This window comes from Ursus americanus, chromosome 1 (genome assembly GCF_024610735.1).
Source record: "Ursus americanus isolate L20-20 chromosome 1, mUrsAme1.1.p, whole genome shotgun sequence".
NCBI classification, from domain to species: Eukaryota; Metazoa; Chordata; class Mammalia; order Carnivora; family Ursidae; genus Ursus; species Ursus americanus.
In genome coordinates, this window is record NC_142127.1 from 105,457,741 (window position 1) to 105,482,110 (window position 24,370).

The 24,370-nt window shown below is 59.1% G+C and overlaps 1 protein-coding gene across 9 annotated transcripts in view; it reads right to left on the reverse strand.

The window, feature by feature from the left end:
- Positions 1 to 24,370, reverse strand: part of HDAC4 (histone deacetylase 4) — a 299,563-nt gene that overhangs the window by 17,648 nt on the left and 257,545 nt on the right. For all 9 annotated transcript variants that reach the window (XM_045793967.2, XM_087864893.1, XM_087864897.1 and 6 more), the window contains 8 exons: positions 20,700 to 20,746; positions 16,730 to 16,837; positions 14,844 to 14,899; positions 12,986 to 13,073; positions 11,852 to 11,971; positions 10,984 to 11,081; positions 1,791 to 1,909; positions 183 to 316 (listed from right to left, as the gene is read on the reverse strand). In XM_045793967.2, the coding sequence (XP_045649923.1) occupies positions 183 to 316; positions 1,791 to 1,909; positions 10,984 to 11,081; positions 11,852 to 11,971; positions 12,986 to 13,073; positions 14,844 to 14,899; positions 16,730 to 16,837; positions 20,700 to 20,746 (770 nt within the window). The remainder of the gene's footprint in view (positions 1 to 182; positions 317 to 1,790; positions 1,910 to 10,983; positions 11,082 to 11,851; positions 11,972 to 12,985; positions 13,074 to 14,843; positions 14,900 to 16,729; positions 16,838 to 20,699; positions 20,747 to 24,370) is intronic.

Sequence of the window (24,370 nt, forward strand, 5' to 3'; positions counted from 1 at the left end):
TTGATAGAGAAAAGGATTCTCGCTAGTCCTCTTGCTCACCTCCTAACCAGAGAGCCTCGTCAAACGGTAACAGTCCTACTGCGGGGTGAGCATGAACCCGGAGCGGGAGCACAGATGCAACAGCCCCAGGTCTGGGCCCTGAGCCCACGACAGAGCAGCCCTGAGCCCCTTGGTCCTCCTACCTCGTTGCCCAGCAAAGCAGAAACACATGCTTCCGAGGCGTCGCAGATGGCTGTGAGGTCGTGGCCCCCCTCCAGGGCCAGAACGATCCGGCCGCCGGCCAAGCCCATCAGCTGCTTCGTCAGGTGCCCGAAACCTGCAAGAGGAAACGGGAGACGTGAGCGGAGGATGAGGGTGGGCCGCGGAGCCGACGCCTGGCCGGGGATCAAAGCGCCCAGAAACGCATTACATCACATTCCAGAGACCCTGGGGGTTGGCGCTCCGGAACACATGACAGAGGCCAGGTCTGACTGTGATAAATTCACTGAAGAATTTCAGTTTGGGTCTCTTTTTGATCCGTTTGAGAGCAGGAATTATGGTTTTGGTGCTTTGATTTTATAATGCCACAAATCATCTCGTTTGGGGGAAGGAAGGGACCCCAGGAGGAGCCCCTTGGCTTGCACGCTGGGACTGCAGAGGGGGGAGCATGAGTGAGTGTCCGTGGCTGTGCCCGCACAGCCTGGAGACCGGAGGCCCGGGGGTTCTGGTCAGCGGTGCTGGGCACACGCGTGTGCGTGTCCATTCGTGGGCACATGCACCCCCAGGCGGGCCCCTCCCGGACTCTCACACACCGCGTCTGGCGGGTCTGGCTTTCACCAACAACCACAGCACGCCCCCCTCACTGCATCCCCTCCCGTCCACAGAAAGTGCCTGGCGGGTAATGGTGATCGCCATCCTGGCCGGAACCATCTGATGCTGATTAGAGCCAAACAAAACCACACCACCCTGCTCAGAGTCCCCGTCACCAGCTGCCATCAGCGCATGGGGCCCAGGGCTCCCTGAAGCCTCGGCTTCGTCCGTCTGACGGACGCAGCGACGCGGCCCCGGGGCCGCCGCGGGAATCACGGGCGCGACTCGTTCTGCGCGTCACCTGAACGCGCCTTTCACAGAGGGAAGGTTGGCGGCCGCCCTGGATCGAGCACATCTGGGGACACCGTTCTCCCACAGCACCCGCTCACTCCGCGTATGTCACATCTTGGTGACTCTTGCGCTATTTCAAACGTGCTCATTATTACTATCACGTCATGGTGGGCAGGACTCCCCGACAGCTCACGCGACCGCGAGCACGTTCTCGCAACAAAGTCACTTTCACTGATGGTTTGTATGTGGTTTTGCGGACAGTGTTAGCGCACGCCTAATGCTTCGGTGCACTGGGAACCCCCAATTCACCGGCCTGGCCGCGCCACTGCACCTGCTTTACTGCGGAGCTCGGGGCGAGCCCGTGAGGCTTGGGCAGCGGTCCGGCTGCGTGCGGAGGGGTGCTGGGCACACTGCTCCCTCCTGGCCCTCTGCCCGGTCCCTGTGTGGGCCACTGGGCCTTGGCCGGGTCAGGGAGGCTCTGAGATCTGTGCTGGATGGAGCACGGCCCCCACGAGAGCTACCCTGCGTGTCTGGGTCCACACCATCCTGCTGTGCGCCCTGCGCTCTCTGGGGCAGCAGGCGCGCTCACACGATGAGGAGAGTTTCCTCCCGTTGTTACTAAAGGGGAGGCTTGAACTACAGAGCACACCTCACCCCACACACAGCAGAATCCAGACTGTGCTCCCGGGCCATCTGCAAACCCGACTTACATTTGGCCGAGAGGTTGTAGCCGCCGAGGGGCGTGGGGTGGCCCTCCACAGCGTCGAAGCCTGACGACACGAGCACCACGTCTGGGGCAAACTCGTTCGCGATGGGCATGACCACAGTCCTGCAAAGGCAAGAAGGGGACACGGGGTCAGTGGGAGACACAGACACGGAGCGTGCACGGCCACTGACAGAGCCTGCTCGGTCTCCCCTCAAGGTCAGCACGATGAGGGCTCCACAGGCAGCTGCGATCTAATGGCTCGCACTCAGAAGATCAACCCAGTGTGACCGTGGCTCATCTCACTGAATCCTAAATGTCCAAACCGGTAAGCCCCAGTGTGAATGCCCAGTGGAGCCACAGCACAGGGATTCTTGTGTCGGCTCACTGGTACGTGGCAGGTGACCTGTAACCCCCATGGCACCAGCTGCCCACGCTGCTAAAAGCCCTCCCCACTCCTCATCCCTGTCCCTTGCCCATCCTATCTTGTTCCCGTAGGCGGGGGTAGCTCTGCGCCCCCCTACGCTCGCTTTATGTGGCCCCGATTCAAGACAGGCACAGCCACCGACCACCCCCAGTACCAGGGGCCCAGAGTTGTGTGTCTGAGAAGGTGGGGGAGCCCCCGAGCAGCCCTGGCCCGGAGGGGACCCTGGTGTGCTCCTTCCACCCACCCGAGGCCACAGCACCAGCCACACGTGACTTGATGACCCGCATGCCTGCGTGCGCCAATCTGACACCTGGGATCTGTAAAGGGACAACTGGTGATCAAATTTAAGAGAACGAACAGGTTCAAAGTATAAACACCCACTGAGAAGTTCAGTGGCTTAGGGATACCAGGGAAACAAGGAAAACCGTCGACTTGAAAAGTAGAAAACACACTTCTTAACAGGAAACCACCACTCACGAACATATCAGCACACACTATAAGTACACGCGCTGTGCTCTGCATACGTATTACGATGAGAAGCTAAACAACTTCATTTGTCAGTTAAACTCGCTTTATTCGATCCTGAATCCATCACCACGGACTTCCAGAGTCTCCCTCCTCCCTCTGGGCTGTGTGCCTGCAGCGGGCTGGGAGGTGGCTCGACATCACGCACGTGCCGGCAGCTCCGCAGGACTCCTCACTTGCTGGCGGCTGCGGGAAGTCCGTGTTTCCACGTCTCCCGCAGGTTGGACCACGTTTCTGTGGCATCAAAGGGCTGCTTCCTGTTCCCGACCCACTGCTCACCTCGGACCCAGAAGTCCGTCAAACGGGTATCCACAGGCCCGCATGGGGAGATGGTCGCATGCCCGCGGCCCGGCCCACGGTCCTTTCCCTCCCAGGTCAGCGGGAACACCGGGGCCACAGAGCAGCAGGGCTGGCATGAGAGCCTCCACAGGCTCTCATGTCTGGTAGTATAAAATAAAATTTGCCCTGCAATTCGCCCTTTATGTTTGTAAAGTCAACTCCATAAAGCACCAGCGTCGACCAACAGAAGCAAAATTAACCGTCTCTCTGCTCAGAACGATTCCGGACTGCGATCCTCTCGAGACATCCCTCTAGTTTCGGAGTGGATGGACAGTCTGGGGCGCTATGCACAAGGTGAGGAGCCCGCTGCCCGTCTCTGCAGGAGGCGTGGGACGCGCACGGCCCGATGCTCAAGTACCCCGCCAGCAAGCCCTTCCGAGAAGCATGTCCGCGGTGCGGGAGCAGCTTCCGGCGTCCCCCTCATCAAGTCAGGCACCGAGAAAGTCTGCCGTACACACAGGCACCAACCTCGCACACGGGCCCTCGGCCGGCCGAGAGCCTCACTTCTGGAACCTCACACTGGGCCGGCACAGGCCGGGGTTGGCTTCCGAGCCTCTCACGGCTTTCCTCTCCCTTCCGAGGCTGTGCCCAGTTCAAGCAGCCGCCTCTGGACTGCGTCTGCCACAGGCTGTGCAGGTGGCTTCAGGGGGCCCAGGTCTGCATCCGGGGACATCCGCTGGGGGCTGCAGGACCACCTGTGACTCCTGACCAGGGACCCGCCAATGGCCAGAGAGTAAATGTTGTCTTCGGGCCACGGGGCCCGCCGAGATGACTCGCACTGCTCTTGTTGTGTGAAAGTGGCCACACCCGTACGTGAACACATGTGCGTGGTAGGTTCCACTAAATCTTAGAAAACATGTGGTGGGATTGGGCCCAGGCCCACTTCAGACTCTGTCAGGACGACTCTGGTAACGTTATTCAGCACTCGACGCCTGCCCCGGACTGTAACGTGTTTCCTTGCGTCCCCTGGGATGCTGCACGAAAGTTCTCAGGCTCTGCCAATGCAAAGTGCGAACCAGAGTCTTCTAAGCAGACTGTCTGCTTCAGGGCCCGCGCCGGAGCGTGGGTTAATGGTCCTGCCACGGCGGCCACGGTGGCCGGAGTGCAGGACGTCCTGGGTGTGGGCAGGAGGGCGGGGGAGTGCCTCGGAAGCCGGGGCAAGTCCCCTGCGTTCACCTCACGGCCAGAGACACGGTCCGCCTTACCACGGGAGGCCGATTTCCCTCGGTGGCTCCCGACGGCCAGCAGGGCCGGTCTACACTCGCCAATGCCTTTCACTGCCTTTGCCATTCCAGAGAGATGGTTGTTTGATTATTTTAATGACGTTCCTGTCACATAAACTTTGTCTTCCGGCAGAAGAACGGTTTCAGCCATGTGTTTGTCCTGCATCTTACAGCCAAGACCTTTCTTCAGTGAGAACCACAGACACCTCGTGTAGACACTGGCTCATTCACAAAGCGCTTTAGCAGCTGTTTTGAAACAAGTGCCTGTGGTGGGTTCTCTGCTCTGAAGCACTGCGGAGCTATTTCGCTTCTAATCCACAAAATTTAAAAAAAAAAAAAATAGCCCTTTTAAAACCATCATTAGAGGAAGTTAATACCGAGAGAGTCCCTGGCGTCTCTGCTTGCTGTGTGGCATTGCCGCGAAGCCAATCAAAACAAAACGTGAAGCCCCGTGTCTGTGTGTGCGCGTGAGCGGGGCACGCCCATCAGCCACGCACAAGTGTGAGCTGCTGACGCACGCGCACACACTCGTTCTGTTTTCCCGGTGTGGAACCCTCCAGGCTTTGATCTCAGTCACTTGCTAGCTAAGATGGTCTGCAGTGCTGCTGAGAGCCAGCTGTGCGCCGAGTGGAGCCCTGAGAACTGTCACCTCCCCTCGACACACTCTGCTTCTTCACCTGCAAGAAGGGGACTGAACGCAGCTCTCCTGATGATCCCGTCAGCCTTCTAGAATCCTCACATTATCATCCCACCCAGGAACCCCATGCTTCATAGATATTGCAAGGAAAATGGGAATCTGGGGGCGCCTGGGTGGCTCAGTCATAGGATGTCTGCCTTCCGCTCAGGTCATGATCCCAGGGTCCTGGGATCAAGTCCCACATCGGGCTCCCTGCTGGGTGGGAAGCCTGCTTCTCCCTCTCCCTCTTCCTGCTGCTCCCCCTGCTGGTGCTCTCTGTCAAATAAATAAATAAATAAATAAATAAATAAATAAATAAATAAAATCTTAAAAAAAAAAAAAAGAAAGAACAAAATGGGAATCTGGCCTCATATTTTATTTCTAGAATGAAATTTTAACAAACAACTTAGTCTCTGATAACAGATCTAAATATTTACAGCAGACCTTCTCTCAAATCAGCACTTTAAGGTGAGAGCTTCTGTGGGACCATCTCTGACCTCCTGCAGGGCAGCCTGAGGGCAGAGGGGGTGGGCTGGGGCTTCCCAAGGCTGCAGACCAGCCACTGTCCCCTCAGAGGCAGGAGGACGGGCATGTCTCCCAGAGAAGAGGTGGGCCGGTGTCTGTGCCCGGAGCACCCCTTACCGTAGGAAAGGAGCACACGCTCTCCACCGTGTCCCCTGAGCCCCTTCAGTGCGCCCTGGCTGCGGGGGCTGGGGCTCAGAGGGACAGACCAGTCGGAGTGACGGAGCCGGGGGCCTCTCTGCATGCTCCTCCTGGAGCAGCCCCAGGACGCTGCCCACTCCCTTCCCGAGGCCTTGTCAGGGCTGGCTGCCGGTGTGCTCCTCACGGACACAGCCCTCCCCGCCCCCCTGCAGCTCACCAGCCACGCCCGGACTTGCACGGAGGAAGGCTGTGTGTCCGGGACAGGTGCGAGCTGGCACGACAGAGGGGTGGCGTGAACACAATTTGCGAACATGAAGTAAGTATGCTGGCTATCAGTCTGGGGCTATTCCTGGGCAGGGACGGTGCCAGGCGCATTGCCGGGGCAGGCACAGCTGACAGAACTGGTTTTATAAGCCACCATAGACCATCGGATTACACAGGGTGTACAAACACGCCTCCAAAACCCACAGGGGAATCTGAATGCAGTAACCAGTTCAACGGTTGGTTCCAACTTCTGGAAGGAAACGACCTTTTGATTTGTCTCCCAACCAGGGCCCCACATAAAACACAGCAAACTCACGGTCATCGCAGGCCTCTGGCGCTGCCCCGTGCGCTGTCTCCAGGGGCTGTGCCCACCCATGCCAGAGAGCACTGCGAATGTGCGGGGGCAGCCCAGGGCCTCCGAGGGCCCCAGAAACACGGTCCACACCACCGGCCACAAACATCTCCTTTCACGAGGCGACCGAGAGCTCACGCGGCAGAGCCCGCTGCATCGTCCTTCTCGTGCATTTTTGGTTAAGCTACAGCTACAGAGCTCACAGGAGGTGGGACCGCCCAACGGACACACAGCCGCTGCTTCTGAACGGACAGACCCTGTTCCACAGGAGCCTGGTGCCCTCGGTAGCTGATGACACGATTTGAACCACCACAGCACTCGGATAATCGGAAACTCCTTTGGTTGTGTGCTGTGCAAACCCTTGCTTCGGGGGCCAGGAGGGGCTGGGGCGCTTGCTCCGGAGTCGGGGTCGGCTGCGCCTGCGCCTGCACGGCGGGCCTGGCCTCCGAGCACCTGCGCAGCTGTGGCCTCGGGGCTCTGGGAGCTCCACGTGTTGAGAAAGCCACCGGGAGCTGTCCTCTTCACCGGGGTCACCGGGCCCACCAAGTATTCAAACACCGCCGAGAGTCGCAGTCAGAACACCGATAAAAATGGGCGCCAAGCACTCTGTCCTGGCCGCCCCCCCGACAGCGGTGCCCGCCGCCCCACAGGCATTGTGGCTGGGCCCTCGGCCGTCCCCCGTCTCCTCTCTGCCCCCGCGCTGCACACCCACGGCCCCCGGCCCCGCACTTCCCAGCTCTCTGTGCTCTGCCTCACCCAGACCTTTCCCTGGTGAGGTGGGGACGCCTCTCCTCTCATCCTGCTAAGTGCGCCTTGTACTGACCCCTGCCCCTCCCTGCTGCTCCTGTCTGGCTGTCACTTGCAGAAGGTGGGGCACCTGGCTCTGCTGGCTTCTCCACACCCCTCCCGTCTGGCGCCCTGCCAACATGGGGCCCCTCCCCCTCTGCCACCGTGGTCCCCACCGGGCTCAGGCTCACGGTGGCTGCCCTGCCCCCACGTGCTCCAGCTCTGTCCCGTCACTGTCCTCAGGCCTGTCTAGGGCCTGCACTCTTGGCCACCAGCCACCCACCTCCTAGAGCTCCCTGCCCCTCCCCGCCTCCAGGAATAAACCGCAGAGGTGGCACTGCCTGCCACGGATGCCCCACAGACCCACGACCGGCCCGAGGAGCAGGTCTCTGCTGGGTGGGGTACCACAGCCTAGGCCTCTCCCAGCCGCTCCCCTCTTCTGGCTATGAAGCCAACCTGGGTCTCTACCTCAGTATCCACATGTTCTCTCCTGGGTTCCTACCCCGTTCTTGGCAGGACCCTGGCTTCCCCTGGGGAACTCAACTCCAAGCAACAAGTATTTAGGAGATGGCCCGTCCCCACCCGAGTCCCCTCAGGGCTCCCACTACATAGCTGTTGGACCTCCAGACCTGCTATGTTGGTCACCTGGCAGAGCCCCCAACATGCTCCTGGACAGACAGGGCCACGGTCCTTGTCCCCAGAGGTGGCCCCACATGCCCGCGGGTTCGCACCTGCAGGTCTCCTCCCGTGGGCGCATTCCTCTAGGACGCAGCCAGGAAGCCTCTGCCCCCGCGGGCAGCTGCCCCAGCACCGCGTCACTGCACTTGCCTGCGCGCACTACAGTCGTCTGAGGGGCCCTGCCACCCCGGCTCCGCGCCACCCCCCAGGAAGGCCAGCTAGACGCGAGCGTACGCACTCTGCTTCTAAATCACCAAAGAACGTCCCAGGTAAAGTGTCCCCGCAGGGGACAAAAGATGTGGATGCCCTTCGAGAGACATAACTGCCTTCAGGAAACAAGGTCCAGGGTTTGCATCCAATGTCTTCACGACAGTGAGTCCCGGACGGAGGCAGAGCCTCTGTGGGCCAGACCCAGCACTGTGAGCGTGGTGGGCGCCACCGAACTGCACGCCCCACGTGGCCGAGACAGGAAGCACTCTGTGCATTTCACCACGACAATAAAAAAATAAGTTTTTGCTTTTTTTTTAAAAAAAGCAACCCCCCCCCCCAAAAAAACACCTTATGGAAGTAACGAAAGTTCAAAGAGCTTCGATCTTTATGTCAGGCTTGAAAGGTTGGGGGCACATGAAATGAGTCTGCCCAGTTGCTCAATTTAAAGGCAAATCTCAATTCGTTAAAAGATTAAAGTTACCACTTCAAAATATCCAGTTTTTCTGACATCTTTGATAAACTTTATAAAATCACATTTAAATGGAAGTTACGATTTAGAAGCACACGTAATCCCAGTTTCATTTCCTGACTGCACGGGCGGGCCCGCTCGCCCCCAGACGGCAGGCAGGCGAGGGCTGAGAGCGCATCGTGGTGTCCGCCGCCCAGAGCCCTCGCCTCTGCTCAGCAGACTTCAAAGCCCGTCTGGCGGTGCGCTGGTTTGAATTAGGGTCGCCGTTTCTCCTCAGCCTGAGCCCGGGGAGAAAGTGCCGCGCCTTCTGGATTTCATTAGGGGCACCTTTCTTATCTCTTCTTCATCTCAGGCTTGATCTCCTGAAATGCAACGTGGCAGGCAACGGGTCTGAGGAACAAGGTGCTGCCCCCGAGGCCCACACTGCCCCTGCCCCCCTCCCCCCACAAGGGGGAGAAGCACAGAAGAAAGGGGAAAGCGGATCCTGACCCTTCTTCCCCCATCGATCGATGCCCGGGGAACCGTAAATTGTAAACTTCAAAGTGCTATTTTACATTAAAATCAATAAAAAACCCCCAACCCTGAAACAATTTTCCTTTTCAAAAGAGCTATTTAAACTTTACAAAGTTCGCTTGATAAGGTATCATCGCATACGCTTGGCAGAAGATGAAAACGGAATGTCAACAGCAACTCAGAGTGAAGGGTTCATCTTAAAGGCTGGTCTGGGGTGGGGGGGCCGGGAGGTCCCCGGGCTGGAGGACGACCTCCCGATGCTGGGTGTCCCTGTGTCGCGACCAGAGCACCCAGGGGACGTGGTCCTGTGGAAGCCGGGCCGCAAGCCGGCGATGTGCAAGCGGAGCCCCTCCCCCACGCTGTACACCGGTCCCAGCACAGCGCCACCCTCCGCCCACGCCGGAGCTGACCCGGGTGCCCCACCTCTCACGGCAGCTGTCCAGACATTTTACCCTCCACGCAGCCTCCCAGGAGGGCCGGTTCTCAGGTGGGGGGAGGATACAGGGGTGCTGGCCGCAGGGCGCCCCACGGACAGCAGTGAGGACCCTGCTGCTGGAGCCGCACGGTTCGGATTTCGAGAAGCGGACAGTCCACCGTGTACATGAGCAAACTTTCAGATGTTCTATCTGTTTGGGGGAGTACCTCCCCCTTAAATTAGGCAGGCAAGAGTCAAAATCCTATTCCCTCTGATCAGGAGTAAGAAGAAACATCAACATTAAACCCATGAGATCAGAGGAAAAAGTGACTCAGGAAAATCTGGGCAGAGAAATCACCTAGGGAGGTGACGGGCTCCGCCCTGTAAAGACCGGCCTCACTGCTTGAGAGGCTGACCTACGACCCGGACCTCTTCGAATTGGAGCTGACCCGCTGGGGAAGGAACTTCCGTGCACAGGGCAACACGTGCCCTGTCCCACCATTCTGAGTTTGGAGCTGAGCGAGGAGATGCGGTGAAGGGTCCATGCAGGCTTCCCACAGAGCAGGGGGCAGCGCCTACGGCAGAGCACTTACAGACGAGTCCCCTGATGGAGTCGCACCCACCAGAGACACGACACACACGGGCACACCTGCATGCACGCAGCCATGTGCACACGTATCCACAGAGACACGCGCACACACGCACATACGTCCACAGAGCCATGTGCATCACGCCTGCACACGCCTGCACACATGTGCTTTCTGTTTAGATCGAGCAGGGTAAGAGCACAGAGCTCGAGAACGAGGCAGGGAGAAAAATTCACTGGAAACCTCGCGGGGCTCCAGTTCCTAGCGCACTGACAGGGCTGTCTAACAAAGACCAAGAGCCTGTCAAGCTCCGACACCGGACATCACCCGTTTCGCCAGGGGCCCCGGGACCCCAGAGACGGCGTTCCTGGGAGACGGCGGGGGCCACCATTTAAAATAAGAGGGGGGAAGCCTGCGTTGCCAAGCGCCCGTGTTTGGTTGCGGGGATTACTTCAGTCTGGCCCAGATCAAAGTCGAAATCACCATTTGACGACACAAGCAAACACGGCGCTTACAGAAGATCACCCCGCGGCTCTGTCCTAGCGGGAAAGCAGCGCAAAGCGGGTGGACGGCCGGGGAGCGGCCTCAGGTTGCGGCCATCAGGGAGGAAGGCTGGCTTCTCTCGCTCGGCCTCGCACAAAGCTTTGTCGCAAGGCAAACCAGGAGATGAGCCAATCTCAGCTGAGCAGCCGCTCTCCGTGAACACCGCGTTTTCTGAGCGCGGCACCCAACGCCTGGCCTGGGCCTCAGCCACTTTCTCACCATCGAAGCCCAGGGGGTTCCTGCTTCGCAGGGGAAGTCCAAGACAGCCCGCGGCCAACAGGAGGTGAGAAGACAGGTCGGAGACCCCTCTGCTGGCTTGAAGAACCAACGGGGAGAAGCACCAGACCCCAGAGCCTGTCTCCACCGGGCACCGTGAGGGAAGCTGCGGCGGCCAGCACGAAGGAAGCGCGTGCGTGAAGGAAGAGCGAGACCACAGAACGGCAGGAAAACCGCGCAAGAGCTGGGAATGCGGGAGTGGAACTCCTGATGGCTTTATAAATGCCTGTGGGACAGGAAGCCAGGACACTCACCTGAAGGCCGCCAAGTACTCCGCGTCTCCCATGGGGGGGTCAAGGCCGCCGGTGAAAGCCATGTTGACGTTGAAGCCCACACCTGGCCCTGTGCCCACCTGTGTGGAAGAGAGAAACTCCTATCACAGGCCCTCAACCAGAGACGGAGCAGAGCACCCGACTCCTGGTGCCCCCACGGCCTCTGACTCGCAGATTTCCACGGCGGAGTGCGGTCCCAGAAGGCGGGGCTCCCGGCCCCTCGAACGTGGGGTAGCTGCAGGAGGCGCCGGCAGTGTGGGAAGATGGGCAGCCGTGCACTGCGGATGCCAACACGGCACCACCAGACGGGTCTGTGAAGGAGGCTGTCCTTCCGACTTCCTCCCAAGAAAGAAGACCAGAGTCTGATGACACTTCTCCCCGGGGTGTTGGGGTCTCTTTGTTCAGGGAGGGCAGGCTCTGCTGGGGGAGTGGGGGTCACGAAGGAGCCTCTGAGACTACCGATCCCGCCTCCCGTGGGGCCTGGACAGGGACAGGACAGCACCAGCGCCCTGCCTGAGGGACGGACAAGAGCAGTGGCCTGGAGGCGTTTCAATCATGCAACGAGGGCCTGGAGGAAGGGGGGCCCCATGCCTACTCTTAGTCTGCCCAGATTAGAGCCAGAAATCACGTCCAGTCTTTCATTTGTACTAATAAATGAAATAAAGCCCGCATGTGCACATGGGACGGAATACAGTCTGACGACTGCCTGAAATCGTTTGGGGCAAATGTGAACGTGAAGCCATCGCTTCCGTGTGTGCGGGGGCTGTGCGTCCCGGCACTCTCACCTCCAGAGCAGCCCCGCCTCGGCCCCTCGGACAGGCCTGCACACCAGCAGGCGGCCCCTGCTTACCTCGTCCGGAGCCCCACTGCCCGGGAAGAAGTTCCCGTCGTCATAGCGGTGAAGGGAGATGTACAGGACATTCGGGTCATTGTAGAAGGCCTGCTGGGTCCCGTTTCCGTGGTGAACGTCCTGAAAGAGCGGGGCGAGAGGACTCAGTGCCGCCAGACACCTCCAGCAGGGCCTGGAGGGAGTGGGGCTGAGGTGACAGAAGGAAGAGGCCCCAGCTGTGTCCCAGTGGGTCATGAGCTCACGAACTGTACCACACTTGACGGCTGGCTCACCGGGACGAAGGCGCCGGCAGGCTGACGGCCGATGATGGGCGGCTTTCTGTGGCGAGAAGCCATCTGTGCCCCTAGGCCTCAGCCATCTCAAGGCCCCATGAGCAGTGCCCAGTACTGGGAGCTTACTGGGTATGCTAGGCTGTGTGTGGTGTTTCTTTTCCCAAATGGAAAAGGACCCTGCAGTACATATGATAATCCTCCCTGAGCACCTGCTTTCCTTTCCCCTTAAAACAATTATCAAATCATAAATACCAAACAGAATAGGGAAGAATAATAAAACGAACACATCTGGTGTCTATCCCCAGGATAAGAAGCCGTATTTGGAATTCTGATAACATACATAGAGTTTTTACCCTCTCAGGGCAGTGGGACTGTGAGAAGAGACACCACCTGTAGGAAAACGGGAAGGAGGCTAAGCCAGCATGAGGGGTCACCAGGCCAAAGTAGGAAGGTGCTTCCGCCAAGAGGGACAGAGACGCACGGTGCCATGTCAGGCTGTGGGAGAGTGTGGCCCACACCCTTAGGTGGACGTGTGAGGTTGCGGCCATCACAGCCACCCCCCAACCCCCCAACCCGCCTCTCAACGAGGTCTTGCCATGGATTACCCTTCGATTGCTGCTCTCAACCACAGGCACATTTCTGGACATTTTAGGGCCCAGCTATCAGCAGGACTGGCTGATGGCTGTGAAGTGGACTCACGACTACCTGCATTTCAGGTAGTTTCCAGGAAGTTAAGTCCCCCAGATCCAATGTCAATGGAGGCAGAAAGCCTGCCTCGTCTCTGCACAGGGGACGCTGTCTGCTCGGGGAAGCACATGGGCTCCCAAACCCCAGCCCCTCTCAGGGAACAGGCCCCACTTACCCAATCCACTATGAGGGTCTTGCTCACATCCAGCCGCTGCTGGAGAAGCTTGGCTGCGATGGCCACGGAGTTAAAGTAGCAGAAGCCCCTGCAGGCGAGAGGACAGACAGAGGGAAAAGACAGGTTCTCACCAGTCTTCACACGATGCGTGGCAGAACCAGCTGCAGTCCCATGAGAGTTCAGGAGGGTCTGGTCAATGCCCGGCTCCCTCACTCGATGCTACCGATCGACAGACAGGCCCCCCCACGTCCCCCACGTGCACACCGCCGAGCTGTGGCGAGAAGCCCGTTCCACGGTGTACCGGCACGCCCTGGCCCAGAACTAGGCAGCCGCTCACCGGCCGGCCTCCGCAGAGGATTGAGGTCACGTATTTGACCTGCTTCCTGCCTATCAGTCCAGGCTCTCAGATGTGTGACAGTGAGGCACACATCACTCCCGTGAGTAACTCTGCGGTCTTCTTCAAGAAGGCGCAAAAACAAGCTAACAACGGCATTCAAGTAAGACCGAAAATCTTCTAACTCTGGTGTTCCCTTTGCCTGAATTACCGCAAAGACAGGGAAATTTGGGTGGTTTTGTTTTGGGAACCCAGGTGTGCAACCTGCAAGCCCCCCGCCCCCACCACAGCAGGACACACGCCTCTGGCGCCGGCACCCAGAGCTGCAGGGGCACATGCACCCAAACGCCCCAACAGCTCTCCCCCCAACACGCTCCTCAGTGCTCCATCTGGGTCCGTTTGGGTTCCGCTCCAGGATATCCAACAGCTTAGATTCAGATTAGAAAACTGCCTTCAGAGGAAGGAAACACACAGGATCCTGACCCTAACAGCATGGAGGGTTCTGGGTCGTGGCGTCACCGAGCCCAAGGGTTTCTCGGGGAAGGCAGCGAGTGTAACCTGAAGCCGCTCTCAGGAGCTTGCGGGCACTCCCTCCTCCCTGGGAAGGAGAGTCCTTTCTCAAACCACAGTCCGATGCCCTCACTGTGCGTGTAGAGGACAGAGGGCTCCCGCTGGCCTGGGAGCCAAGGCCCAGGCTCCTTCCGGAGTGCGGGTTCAGCCCTCGGTTCCTCAGCCTTGTTCTAGCCGCCCCCGACCAGGCTCTGGCGTCCCCTCCCTGCGCTTCCTGGCTTCCCAGCCGGGCTCTGTCTGCCAACCCATCACTACTCACTCTTCAGGGGACAGCCTGATGTCACCTCTCCCACCTCCCCTAGCAGGGGACATCCACCCTCCTATGGTGCCCGTCCTGCTCGCTGGACTGGTTTCCCAGGTCGCACGACAGGCACGTCTAGCCCACCCCCAGGCACCAGGTACCTGGTGCACAGCTGGTGAGGCCCGGTGTCGGGTCCCTGTGACCCCATCCCAGGTGGGTCCCCACCTGCCACCGCTTGTCCCCAGGGCACCTGGGCAATCTGCATTCCACACCTGCTGCCTCGCCAGCTCCACAGATATATGCATAGTCAGGGCTAGGATGAATCCCAGGGAGTTCAGACAGCTGGACCCTGTGCTCATGACCTTGAGAGGTCAGCCTCAGTAGTACCAATCCATAAGCAGGTCAGCTGGAAGACCACATGGGAGATGACCTGAGGAGTTTGGTCAGAATGTTCTAGAACAATGAAGTGCCACATGAACTTGTTCTGGTGCAATTCAAGTCTCCACCCAATTTTTTACTAGAGTGAAGGCTGAGAAGACTTGTCTAGACTGACATTTGTAGGTTCCTGATTTGAGCAGCAAAGGTCCCCCGGGCCGCTCTGAGCTGCGCTAGTCACTCGGGACCGTGTTTTCACTCAGGTGCAGCCCAGCCCTTTGAGAAGAGGAATCAGAAACCGGCACACCCCTGCCCACCACGGCCGCGTGTCCACTTACATGGGTGTGCTCTCCTCCGCGTGATGTCCTGGAGGGCGGACCACGGCAAAGCCGTTCTGCACACGACATCAGATGGAGGAGAAACAGGGAGGAAGAGGGGTTCACATCAGTAAGAAAATGAGCACAGACGGGACTGCTGGCAGGTTCAGAATCACGCAAGGACATAGAGCCACAGCACGTTGGGCTCACAGACGGGGACAGGACAAAGGGCTGGCTGTAAGCACTTCAAAGACGTCTGGGTCCCTGCTTTTAAAGAGATCGTCTGGTTGTCACGGTCAGTAAAATAAAAGGTGAATTTGTCCCTGACGTTTTATCTTTGATGGCTCAGAAGCAAGAAGGCTTGGAGCTGCTTAGCTCGGGGATCTGGATAGGAGTGGACGGGGCACCCTGGGCACCAGTATCCCCAGGAAGCCACTTGACAGGAACCCTAGGTGCAGATAAAGTACAAGGGGCTCAAACCAGGGGCTCCTGCCCGAGTTTGGCCTTAACACGAACAACTCGGCTCCCAGGGGAGTGGGCACCATAGAAAACAAGCGACCCATTTACTTGGAAGAAGTAGCTCAGAGGCTGGAGAAGCTGCCCCCGCCCCAGGACCTCTAAGCCACTGATGCTTTAAAGAGCCATCTGTAAACCACTCTGTAGCCCCTGCAATGAAAACGACTTAAATGGGCATGTCGCGTCTCGCCAGCAGGAAGCTGTGTGGTCACGGCTGGGCATGGAGCCCCAGGGCCGGCTGACCGTCGAGGACGGGGCAGTGGTGCTCAGCCTGTTGCAGGGCCGGCTCTGGGAGGGACAGGGTGAGGGACACAGGCATGTGGGAGCTCCACCTTTTGCACTCCCAACGCTGTAGAACCAAGCCGTCCCTGCACACGAGCCCCACAGAGCGGTTCTCGGGAGTGTGGGCTGCAGACCTCTGGGGGTCCCCGCGCCCCTCTGGGGGCCTGTTCTCCTAACAGTCCTGACTTGGTTTGCCTTTCTCGCTGTGTCGACAGGCACACGACGGTGCCAGGCAGTGCCAGCAACGGGCACTAAGTCCCCACCCGTGAGTGCACACCTCCTAACACCCCGAGCCAACAAAGGGGAAGGACGGGCAGGTGCATGTGGGGTCAGGGGCCAGACTCGGGCTGTCGTGTGAAGAGGAGCAGTTTGGCAGACGTGCGCCCTGAGCTCTTCCCGACACTCAGAGGACCACCCCCCCCGGATGGGATGTGCGCTGATGTGAACTATTTCAAAAATCAGCGATTCCCGACACTGTGCGACAGGATGGGTCGGGCTGCTGGAAGATCTGCATGATTCAAGGAGCCCGTACGTCCAGGTGGGGAGGACGCCGCGCTGCAGAAGTCCGGTGTGCACAAAAGCTGCCGCCAGCCTGCAATACCCGGCAGGCTTCACTGCTACTGTTTCAGGGCCCACAGTGCCGCTAACCTCGAGAGACTGCCACGTGTGGGCCTGTGGTGGAGCACCTGAGAAGAACCTCCACGGTCATCTGAGAGAGCTGGGTACACCCCCCGCCCGTTCCCGCCTCCGTGTCAGGCCAGGCGCCTTTATGTGCTTCTAGTGACCACAGTCGCCGGAGACGGAGGCAGAAGCAGGTCTGGGACTACAGCTCGTCCACTAAGACGGGCGTTCCTGTTAGTTTCAAATGAATAACTATGTTTTTAAAGTGCTCGGTTTCAACCTCTAGTGCGGCGGTCACTGGTGATGACACCCGTATGCAAAGCTCCTGGGGCTCTTCAACAGAGGGTAAGAGTGCAAGGTGCTCCCGGGGATCAGCAGGTCCCGCCTTTGCCCCTGGACAGGAGCCGTCCTCCCCGTCACCATCCCCCCGCCCGGAAAGCCCCTGGCAGGCTCCTTTCTGGGCCCGTTACTGCAGGGTGCTCACCGACCTTCAGCTCCCCCGTGGCCACCTTGAAGACCAGCTCGACCACGCAGCCCACGGCCAGGCGGGCCGCCCCCGACGAGTGCACCTCGTTCCATATGGTGTCGCTGTCCACCTGCGGAGACAAGGGTCCTGCCATAAGGGGACGTATCAGCCGTCACCCCTGCCCCCCACTCCTGCGGGGGCCTTGCAGCTGGGGGCTTGCGAAGCCTGTGGGACCCCAGCACAGAGCCGCTCACCTCTTCTTCACTAATTATACAACACACCCAGCTCATATTAGGGCTTACTTTTTTTTGAAAATATGACAAAAAATACTAAATAGGAAAAGAACCACAAACGCAGCAGGAATGAGAGGTGCGCGACTTTACCCCTTCTGAGGGCTCACTGCTTTCCCCAAGTGCTTCAATGTGTGTGAGGTCAGAGCAAGGGCGTCAAGGTCACCAAGCTCCTTGTCTGTCTGGTGTCGCTGCAAGTACAGGGGAGCGTTACTATCCGCAGATAAGGAAAGTGGGAATCGGGTCTCCCCACAGGAAGACCTGACCTCGTGCTGACTTTAACGAGTCGCTCCAGACGTGGGACGGGAGCACGAGGGACGAGAGTGGGCGCAGGGGGTGGGAGGAGCTGGCCCTCGGGGGCCGTCCTGGGGGGGGGCATGCACTGCTCTGCCCCAGTGACAGGGTGTTGGCCCGGTGGGCTGTTCCACCTCAAACAGAGAAACGTGTGTGGCACAAACAAGTTTAGGTCATTTCTGTTTGTTTACTTAGGCTCATTAGATTTTTTTAGAGCTCTGGCTACTGTGCGCATTAAAGGAGACAGAGAAATTTCAGCAGCCAGCTCTGCAAGCCCGTGGGGGCAGGACCGGAGGGCCCAGACGAAGCACAGAGCCCCTGGGAGCCCGGGCAAGGGCCCCTGGGCACCATCTCCAGCTGCGGGGCAGCCGGAGCCTCGGGCACGCTCATGTGCCCTTTGTAAAGGGGACGCGCCCAGCCCAGTGAGAGTTCTGAGGAGCTGCGCGTTCACAGGCTGCTCCCCTGTAACAGTGTCTGCCAAGTCTATGTGAGAGCCCCTCCTTCCCAAATCAACCTCCTCCGAGCACCGAACGCTCTGGGACTCCAGAGACAGAGGCCAGGCAGCCACACAGAGGGGACACAGCCAACCTGCGCCTGCCCAGGTCCGTCCAGGCGCCCACGGGCCCCTGCCCACCTGACAAGGACACCGGTCATTATGCGGGGGGTGGATTTCCTGCAGCGAACGCTTGAAGCTTCATCTTCAAAGCAAGATGACTGAAAATACATTTATGAGGGGTTCGAGCCATTTCCGGAGGAGTGTTATTCTGTGAGGGCTATTCTTTTCAATGACCAAACCTCTGTGTTCTTTAAATAGTTTCCAAATGTCCAAAGAACGCTCTGCACTTTGCCGACTCTCCGCAGCATTAATATTCAACTTTCAAAGCCCAGCTTCTGTTGTAAATAACACGGGACCGCTCTTCACGGAAGTAACCGTTCAAACAGAGCTGTCCCGGCCGGCTATTCAGCTGCAGGGCCGTTCGTTAAAATCGAAGGTGACGGTCCTCGGGCGAGAGTGCCGGGGGGTCCCAACCTCGGCTGTGCCTTCCAAGAGGGTGAGGATGACGGGGCCAGGCTGGCCAGAGGCTGCTCCCCTGAGGACTGAACACGGTTTACACAGAACCACTCGATTATTTCTCCCCAGGACGAGAGGATTTGGGTCTTCCGCCCAGGGAACTGGAGCCAGGAGGCAGGCTGGACAACCCTCATGGCTCTCTGTGTGTGACCCCAGGGCAGAAAAGGCCCCATGATGTCCTGCCCAGAGTGAGGGGCCGGGTCCCAGACTGCCCCTGTCCTCAGAGGACCCAACAAGACGTCCCTCAGCTTCAGGGCCCGAGTCCTCCAGCTGCTGGCCACCAGGATGGCCAGGGTCCAGCCCTGGGTTCCAGGAGCACGAGGCTCGGGGGGGGGCAGGAGCGGCAAGCACAGCAAAGAGCGAAGGCCAGCCCCCCGTTGTCCTCGGCAAAGCCAGGAACGAGCAGAGGGAAATGTGGAGGCCGTGTCCTGCAGAAATTGAAAAGGGATGCCCCAGGGGTTGGCTGATTCTGAGCGCGACATGGCCCTTGGGGAGCCATGGAGCTGGGGCCACAGCTCCAGGGCACCCAGGGCCAGTAAGGGGGGCCACAGCCCTGGCAGGGACGGGAATTCACCCACACCAAGTCCCCTTAAGGGGAAACTGGGATCCTTGGGAGGTGAGCAAAGCAGAAGTTTCTTTTATTTCCTTTGAAAAAAAGTTACAATGATTCAAAGCCTCTCCTTAGCACAGGTAAGGAAAAAACCAGTTTGCAAGTAACTTTCACACACCATCACACACCCCAAATGTTAATTCAAACTAACTTTCAGGACAAGCAGAGCAGCCTCTCCCTACCTGTGTCACTACCCAGAACGCCCGTGCTACGCCCACCTTTGGCTCCTAGGGGCTATTTCGTTTTCCTGACCCCCCCCCGGGGGCGGCCCTCCCACTGGGGACATGATGCGCCCACATGAGCACTGTGCTTCTTTGACCTCCCTATAGAGGAAACGATGGGAAACCATCGAGAGAGAACCATCCCCTAAACACTCTATGGCTCACACTGTCCACTGATGAGTGCACGGGCTCCTTCTCTACCCAGCTGGACTTAGTGGCATCTCCCACCATCTCCCTGCTCTGGAGCACTTCTGTGCCTGGATGTGAAGGTGGGTGCTGGTCAGCCTGCGGGGGCTGGGCTCTGGACGCACACTGGGCGTGGGGTGGGGGGCTGCCTGGCTCCAGACCCCAGGCCTGACTTTAGCTTTCATTTGCAAATTATAAATCCTGACTTGCAGGGCAGCCGAATCCAAGCCGTTTTAAGTCTGGCCAAAAATTTGCCCCGAATTAAGAGATTGCAGCCTACTTACGATACAAAATAACTCTAGGGGGCTTGCTGGTGGTATGAGTAAATGCCGTTTATTCTCTTTCTGACGGGATAATTTTCAAAGCAGCGAGTTTTGTAAAGACTCAGGAAGAAAACAATTTTGTTTCATTTCCATAACAGAATCCAGACCTCGAGCTTTGCCCTGCGATCTGTAATTAGGCACACACTCGGCCGCGGCCCAGTTCCAGCCCGGGCGGCTCTGCTGTCGGTGCCGTCTGTCCGGCCTCGCCTCTCCGTGGCCGGCCGCGCTCTGGCCTGCAGGGCCGCTGCGGGGAGGCGCGGGCTTGCCCTCAGGGGTCTGCTCTTGCCCCCCACCCCCTCTCACCCAAGGCGATGGGAGCCGGGGGAGCCCCTCTCCCTTAACAAGGAGCTCTGGCGGGGGACACCTGACCTTCGCTGCGCCGAGGGAGGGGTGGATGTCCGGACTGGAGCGTCCTTCACGGTTCGGCGCCCACAGCAGGGTCGGGGAAAGCCGTGTGAAGGGCACCGGTTCTCCTAAGGAGACCTGAGCGGGTCTGCTTAAGGGCATTATCGCTCATAGAAAAGCAGCAAGCACAGCCAGGCTGGCGGCTCTGCACACTTCACGGGTCCCATAAACACCAGGCTTCCACGTCCTGAGCTTCAGCTGGGGCTTCGGGCTGGCCGTGGACGCAGCGACCACACACACCCTTGCTCTACTGTGCGATGGGTTCCCGGCCTGAGTATGAGCGCGCTATTTCTCCGCAGGCGAGGCGGGGACCCCGACCTGCACACCAGGTCCTGTTTCCAGAAGCGAGCATGGGTGCCAGACGACCTTCCCGGAGGAAGGTGCCCAAGTCCGGCCTCCCAAATGCTCCCAGGCTCCCAGGCCTTTGAAGCCACACGTGCGAGCGTGGGGCAGCCCCGCCCGCCAGACCCTGTTTATGGAAAACACCTGGCAGCAATTATCCACTCGGCGGAAAACAGGGCAGCGATTTCTGTGACCACTGGGACCCCGAGAACAAACAGAACATTATTTGCACATTAAAGAAATACTTACCCCAACACCACCGCAGGGCAGCCTGACAAACACAGACGTTAGCGAGCCTGCAGGGGGAAGGACAGCCAAGGTCAGGAGGGCAAGGTCACAGGCACCCCGTGGACAAGGAGCACAGCATGGGCTCTGGAAACGGGGTGCCCACATGGCACTCTGGCGCCTGTGGACCGTGTATCCACGTACTGAGGGGCAAACTGGCTCCAAAGGTTACAAGACATCACCCTGCGGCCCTGTGGCTTGGGCCGCGTGGGAACGGCCCCTGTGGATAGACCTGGAATTCTCCATGGCAACAGCCACTCCTCTGAGGCATGGGCCCCAGAGGTGGGCTTCTTCCAGCCTGAGCTCACGTACATCCCACAGAACCACCTGGTAAGGCTGCGTCCCGAGCACATCTCGCCACTCACACACCCAACCTGGGCCCTCAGTGAGCCTCCTGCCGGCCCTCACACTCCCAGGTTCGAGGCTCCGGTGAGCCCTGTAGACACGGAGGGACTCTCGGGTGTGTGAAGAGTGACAGCCCCCTCCCCATTTAGAAACATCCCCAGTCAACCTGGATGGCACGCAGCTAAGAAACCACAGTGCTGGAGCTGGCCATCCACGCCTACCTCAGCGCGAGACGCAGAGGCAAGTCCCCTCTCCCAAAGGGCTCAGCCCTGTGCCCCGGGACAACAGCACGGACTGCCTTCTTCCTCAGTGGGATCCACGGATGGCTGTCACAAGGCAGAGCCACCCCCACCCCCCAGAGTGCGAAGCCCACTTCCATGTGGCTGCCGCCCCTCCAGAGCTGACCCAGGAGAGGCCCTCTCTGCTGCCTAGCTACTCCCTGCTCCCTTATGCCTCGGCCCCGTGGCCCCCAGGCCTTCCTGGCAGGTTCCTTAGGCCAGCTTCGTACTCTGCTTTCTGGACCTGGCAGGGCTGTGCTCACTGTGGGGAGGCCCACTCCTGACACCTTCTGCCTGATCCAAAACACGGCCCCTGCCCTCAATGCTCAGGAATCGCACTACCAGGACCACAGGAAGAAAACAGGTCTTGGGTCACTGGACCTGGTCTGTGCCCACCTCACCCCAGCTCCTGGTGAGGACCACACCAGACCCCGAGCCCAGAGGCCCACATCATGCACCAGGCTCCGGTCTGCACCCTCCTGCAGCTCACGCAGTGCTCACGCTCACCAGGGCCACCCCTCCCCCACTGCCTCTGAAATGCCTGGATTCTGGGTCCACCCTAGTCCTGCTTCCCCTGTGCCCCCCACCCCCCAGCCCTCCTCCATGCTACGTCCCGCTGATGGCCGCTGCCTGGACCGATGGCTCCGGCTCTAGTCAAACGCCTTCTCAGTGGAGCCCCTGTGGGGCTGGGGACAGGTGAGGCTTCCTTCCCTTGTGCTCAGTGCCGGCCCATACCCGGCGATCTGCCCCGCGAGTGGGTGGGCGGCTGGCCAGGCGGGCAGGAGGCAGAATGCCGAGGAGGGTGGTTCCTGAGGGGCTTGCTCAGTATGGACCGTGACCCTCTGCAGGGAGCCAACAGGAGGGAGAAGACGGGCTGGGGGAACAGGCCCAGGGCAGGAGAAGGCATGGACCCCAAGTCTCTCGTGGTCCTACTTTGCCCCGTGCCCTGTAACAGGCCTTCCTAATGGCCTAGGGCATCGATTGAGGCCCGGTGAGTGGCTCTGACAGGTCCAGCCTTCCAAACGTACATGGCCCTGGGTGGCCACTGGGGCTGGGGATGGCTTCATGACCGGTTCTTGCGTCACAGACCTTCCCAACAGGAACGTGGCACTTTCTTTCCAGATAAGTCACAGGTCTGTGTGTGGGACTTCAGACCCAACTGTGTCCAAGTCCAAGGGAAAGAGCTTCTGCGAAGACACTGGATTTCTCTTTGTGAAATTAGAACCAATACGCTCTGCATTAAAAACATAAATCACCTAGCTATTTTGACTTGGCTCATTATCCAGCAAGCAACGATCAAAATAGTGAGAAAAGGTAGGATCTCACGCACTCCCAGGTGGGCGGTAAGCACGGAGCTCTGCACAGGGAAGCGGTTCTGGAAAGAGCTCCTGAGGCCCGTGGCCGTTCTCAGCACAGCTCATCTCCATCTGTCTCCTGCCCACTGCTCGCCTCTGGCCCCCTCTGGCCTCCCGTGGTTTGGGGCCACCATCACCTTGGTGAGGCCACAATTGTCCAGGCAGAAGTGGTGACTGATGCATTAAGGGCCACTGTGCTCTTCCCATCATGGCAGCTGCTGACAGGTGCACTGGTAAGACCGTGGACGTGGGGAAGCTACGTCCTCACATCATGCCTGCAGCGCGGGCTCTTCTCTCGACCCTTCCCGAACACTTCCAGGCACCGCTTGGCCATCTGACTGGTGACTGCCGTCAGGAGACACACTTGGACCTCCGGAAACCTTGAAGGCTGGGCCCCGCACACCTTCAGTGCGTGCAGCCCCCGTCAGCCCAGCTGCACCATGCCAAGCAGCACGACCTCGATGACCACGCAGGTCTTCTCACGTACGGCTTAGAAATTTGTGGATTCCATAAAAAGAGGGCAACTCACACAGTAGTGTCCAAATGCCCAATTAGGGTTGTTAGCAACACCTGAGGTCATCGCCAACTTTACTACGTCTGGACCAGTCAGACGGACAATAGGACTCCTGGTTAGAATAGCATCAGACATTTAAAAATCGATCTCAAGGGCAGAGAAGGTAACTGGTTAGGTGTCCTTGTAGCCACGGGAATGGGGTTTTAAACATAGTGTTTAGCAGAAAAGAAAGAGGAAACAATGATTGAGGATATCCTCGCTGTAAATTACACACAGACATACTCAGTGTGCTTCACAACAACGAAATGAACACGAAACACACTCAACACACTCAAAGGGCTGCAACCCCCGGGAGAGAAACAGGGATGAAGATAATGGGAAGACATTTCAGCAAAGAGGCCAGAAACAGGACAGGGGGCTTCAGGGGGCCAGTGACGTCGGCCTGATCTGAGGAGGGGCAACCCCATCATTGACCTGGGTCCAGGAGGTGCCAAAGAAGGGTCACCAGGAGCGCGACCGCTGAGGTCGGGGGTTACTGGTTCCATGCCTTGGCAGCACCGATGACTGCATGGGGCCCACGGGCATCTCTCCCGTGCTGGAGAACACTCCAGGCAGCCGAGGCATCACCCTGGCAGGAGCGGTGTTTCCCGGAGGACCCTGCAGGACCGTGGGGACCGGGCCATCCCGCCAATCATGCTGTGCTGGCCTTCCGCACACAGCCTCCTTGCTCAGCAACTCCCTCTCCCGCCTGTGGCCCAGCGTCCACCCTCTCAGCCTCCCTCCACGCTGGAGAAGTGTGTCCTCTGGGAGCCTGGAGGAAGGATGTCCGCCGATGCCTCTGCTCCTCCTCACCCTTCCTGGCTGGGTCAAAGCTTCGGGCTGGGAAGAGCCTCCGCCCAGAACTGGCAAGGCAGCCCTGGTGTCGTGGGGCATTTGCCCTGGAATCTGGCACACCTCACCTGGTCCCGCCATTCCAAGTCTGTCCCTTCCGCGCCTCGGGGGGCCTGGGCGGTGTGGCTCGCCCTGTGCTTCTGGGGCTGGCTCGTGATTGCTCCAAGGTGTTCCCTTCCTTTCCTCTCGCTTTCCCTGGGAGCGCCCGTGAGTCAGGAACACTCCTTTGAGTCTTTTCCTCTCACTTTCCAG